General features: G+C 48.4%; 1 protein-coding gene across 3 annotated transcripts in view; it reads right to left on the reverse strand.

Annotated features, from left to right (window-relative positions):
* CCM2L (cerebral cavernous malformation 2-like) overlaps positions 1-3,679 on the reverse strand; it is a 12,943-nt gene extending 9,264 nt beyond the window's left edge. Inside the window, exons 1-2 of one of the 3 annotated variants that reach the window (XM_011960010.1) lie at positions 3,514-3,679; positions 117-252 (exon numbers count right to left, since the gene is read on the reverse strand). Coding sequence is in view for 1 of the 3 variants with exons in the window: in XM_011959995.1 (XP_011815385.1) it covers positions 117-354 (238 nt within the window). In the remaining 2 variants the exon portion in view is untranslated. Of the gene's footprint in view, positions 1-116; positions 533-3,513 lie in introns of those variants that run through there. The other 2 variants (XM_011960003.1, XM_011959995.1) reach the window with 2 other exon arrangements.
* Between the last annotated feature and the right edge of the window lie 7 nt (positions 3,680-3,686).

A 3,686-nucleotide genomic window follows, 5' to 3' on the forward strand; every position in this document is an offset into this window, starting at 1 on the left:
GGCAGAGATCAGGAACCCTAAAAACCTTCATCAACCCCAAGTCCTGGGACATCTTCCCTCCCCTGGCCTTTTTGGGATGTTTCACAGGAGGGGAGGCCAGGAGTTCTGGTACTCACTGCGGCTGCAGAGCCACGGCCGTTCGGGAGTGGATGTGTAGTGGTAGCCAGCCCGGTCCACACACTCAATACTCTGGTCCCCGTAGATGATCTGGAAGACCTGACAGATGAGTGCGCAGGACTCCTCTGCAGCGTCCTGGCCCAGGGAGGAGGATAGAGAGCTCAGGTCCTCACCAACGACCAAGATGTTACCCTGCTTCCTAAAACACAGTGTGAAGATGTACACAAAGATACACATCTATAGAGCCCTTTAAATTGGCTTTTGAGACTTTTTCCATCAAAATTCTATGGCTACTCTCTGGATCTTAGAATCCCTTTATAGAATTCAGTAACAACTCTAACTCTTGTGCCATGAAAAATGTACCCCAGATTTCTGGAGGATTTGTCAGCCTTCCTGATGCCCTTCTAAGTCCTAATTTAGTTTAATGTATAGGTATGGAAACTGAGGCCCAGTGAGGGGAAGTGATTAGTCAGGATTAGAATCCAGTTCTCCTAATAGCTAGTAGGAGAAGGGATGATTAAATGTATCAAAATTTTAGGCTCAATATAGTTACTAACACTAGAAGCCATATTTAGATATGAGCTTCCTAGCATTCAGTGGAAAATTGAAGCAGGGTAAATAAAATTCAGTCTCTGATAGAAGGAAAGAGTTTAAGTTATTGGATAAAACTTTTTTTGAGACTGCAAATTTGAATAGGAATTTACCTCTTTGTGCCTTAAGCAAGACACATAGAAAGCCAGTAATTGATGAAGAGACTGTCTTCATGAAGTTTTTCTCTATGTCGTGTCTCTAAAAAGGCCCAAGCTAATGGATGGTTGGATACAAAAAATAAAAATGAAAAAGTCCAAAGAATAAATTAAAATGTAACTCAGGATAGGCATTTTGGGATAGTGGGTGTGTCCTAATAATTAAACCAGGACTGATCCTTACCATAAACCTACAAAATGGACAGGGCAAAGATGATCCTTATTTTATAATCAAAGATGCTGAGAATTAGAGCAGTTAAGTGACTTGCCTAGGCTCACACAGCAGGTTCATGGCATTAGTACCAGCACCCAAGTTTTGTTTCACTCTAACTCCTATATCCTCCTTGGGACCAGGATGACTCAGATAAGAAGCCAGATGCTCAGACAACCCCGGAAAGCAACTTTTTTTTTTTTGAGATAGAGTCACACTCCAGTCGCCCAGTGGCACAATGATGGCTCACTGCAGCCTCAACTTCCTGAACTCAGGTGATCCTCCCACCTTAGCCTCCTGAGTAGCTGCATGACAGGCACACACCATCACACCCAGATAATTTTTTGTATTTTTAGTAGAGATGGGGTTTTGCCATGTTGCCCAGGCTGGTCTGGAACTCCTGGACTCTAGTGATCTGCCTGCCTTGGCCTCCCAAAGTGCTGGACTTACACTTATTTACTCACTCCACAAATTCCAACTTAGTCCTATTGTGTGGCCGGCACTGGGCCAGCTTCAGTACCCGAAAGCCCTCACAGTCCAGTGGGATGAACAGGGCACACTGTTGGCTTTGTCTGGAATCCTATTTCCAGCCACAGAGGAAGTGGGCATGGTGGTTGGAGTACAAATGGCCTTGTAAGCAATTGTAAGGATGTTAGCTTTTACTTGGAGTGAAATGGGAAGCTACTGGAAGATGTGGAGTTAGGGACATGATGTGACTTACATGTTAATGGGACCACTTTGTGTGGGGGAAGAGATTGTGAGGGCTGAACCAGTCAGAGGGTGACAAGATTCAGGTGAGAGAAAACAGGGCATGGAACTGGGTGGGTACAGGGGAAGGGTGGGGAGAAGTAAATAGATTTTGATGGTTTTTGTTTTGTTTTGTTTTGTGATGGAGTCTTGCTCTATTGCTCAGGCTGGAGTGCAGTGGTGTGATCTTGGCTCACTGCAACCTCCACCTCCCAGGTTCAAGCGATTCTCGTGCCTCAGCCTCCTGAGTAGCTGAGATTAAAGGCACCCGCCGCTAAGCCCGCCTAATTTTTGTATTTTTAGTAGAGACGGGGTTTCGCCATGTTGGCCAGGCTGGTCTTATTAACTCCTGAACTCAGGTGATCCACCCACCTCGGCCTCCCAAAGTGCTGGGATTACAGGCTTGGTTATGTTTGAAAAATAAGAGCCAACAGGATTTATCAATAGAGTGGATATGGGGTGTGTGTGAGAAAGACAGAGAGCACGAGAGGCAGCCAAGGCCCACTGCAAGGTTTTGGCCTGACCAATGTAAGGACACAGCTGCTATTAATTGTGACAGTGAAACCAAGGGAGTAGCGGGTTTGGGGGAGGAGTTTGGAGCTCAGCTTTGGATGCGTTGGGCTTGAAACAGTCATTAGATCTTAAGATGCAGATCACTTAGAAATGGGTAGATGAAGGATAGATGGAAGAGGGAAGACGATCAAGGACATAATCTGAGGCACTCCAACTTAAGAGGAGGAACCAGCTCGGTAGGAGAAAAGCCTGGAGCAAGTGGAGAGCTGGAAGCCAAGTGAGGAAGAGTTTCAAGGGGAGAGAGACAGCTGCGGCGTCTGAGTTTACTGGTTATTATCCGCCTCACCATCTAGACAGGAACTATGTCTGTTTCATTCACCACTGTTGTTATACAGAGGGATCTAGTGGTCCAAGATCAGAGGAAAAGCTTAGAATGCTCAGAAATTGAAGGTGTCTGCTCGACTGTGAGCTCCCTAAGGATGGACACCAGATGTCTTTTTCACGTCTGTATCCATAGCACCTAACCCATTGCCTCACCCAGAGCTGGCACTCAATAAACATGTTCGGATGAATAAAAGCAAGGGTGAATGAAGAAGATGGGGGAGGAAGAGGGGAAGATGGAAGGAGAAGGAAGAATGGCGGAAGGCTTCTGCCTTGGGTGACTGTCTTAGTTACCAAGAGTACTGGCTCTGAATTTCCTGGATTTGAACCTTAAAACTACCACATGCTTCCTGTGTGACCTTGCCACCGATGGATCTCAGTTTCCTTCTCCATAGAATGGGGATACAGCAGTTGTAGTATTTGCCTCCAGAGGTTGCTGTGAAAATTAAATGAGTTGATGCAGCCCTGTGTCTGGCAGGAGCTGGCCCTCGATTCAAGCTGGTGATTAGTGTCCTCGTGAATGTTACTGTGGTGGGGCCAACACTGACAACGCTGGAGAACGGACTGGAGGTTAGATCTAGTTTGTTTTGGCCATTTTGAGAGTTCGTCCCATTGAAGGAGTCAAGGGGAGATGCCCTGGAGGTGTCCAGGTCCGGAGTTTAGGAGCCATTAGGTGAGGTAGGTGCAGGAAAAGGCAGGGGCAGACCCCAGGAACCTGGTGGGTGGGGCGGGGGCAAGGCGGGGGGAAAGCAGCGTTCCCGAAGCCGGGCATTGGGCGCGGGCTGTCCTCGGGCTCACCCTGTTGGCTACAGCCAGGATGACCAGGTTGCAGTAGGCGTCGGGGCTGGGGTCCTGCGGGTCGAGCGGGTTGGGACCGGGATGGCGCCTCTCCCAGCTGCCACCGCCACTGCCCGCCTGCCTCCGCTCCCAGCTGCCGCCCGGCTTGCCTGCACCGCCGCCGCCGCTTCCGT

Source organism: Colobus angolensis, unplaced genomic scaffold (genome assembly GCF_000951035.1).
Source record: "Colobus angolensis palliatus isolate OR3802 unplaced genomic scaffold, Cang.pa_1.0 Scaffold114, whole genome shotgun sequence".
NCBI classification, from domain to species: Eukaryota; Metazoa; Chordata; class Mammalia; order Primates; family Cercopithecidae; genus Colobus; species Colobus angolensis.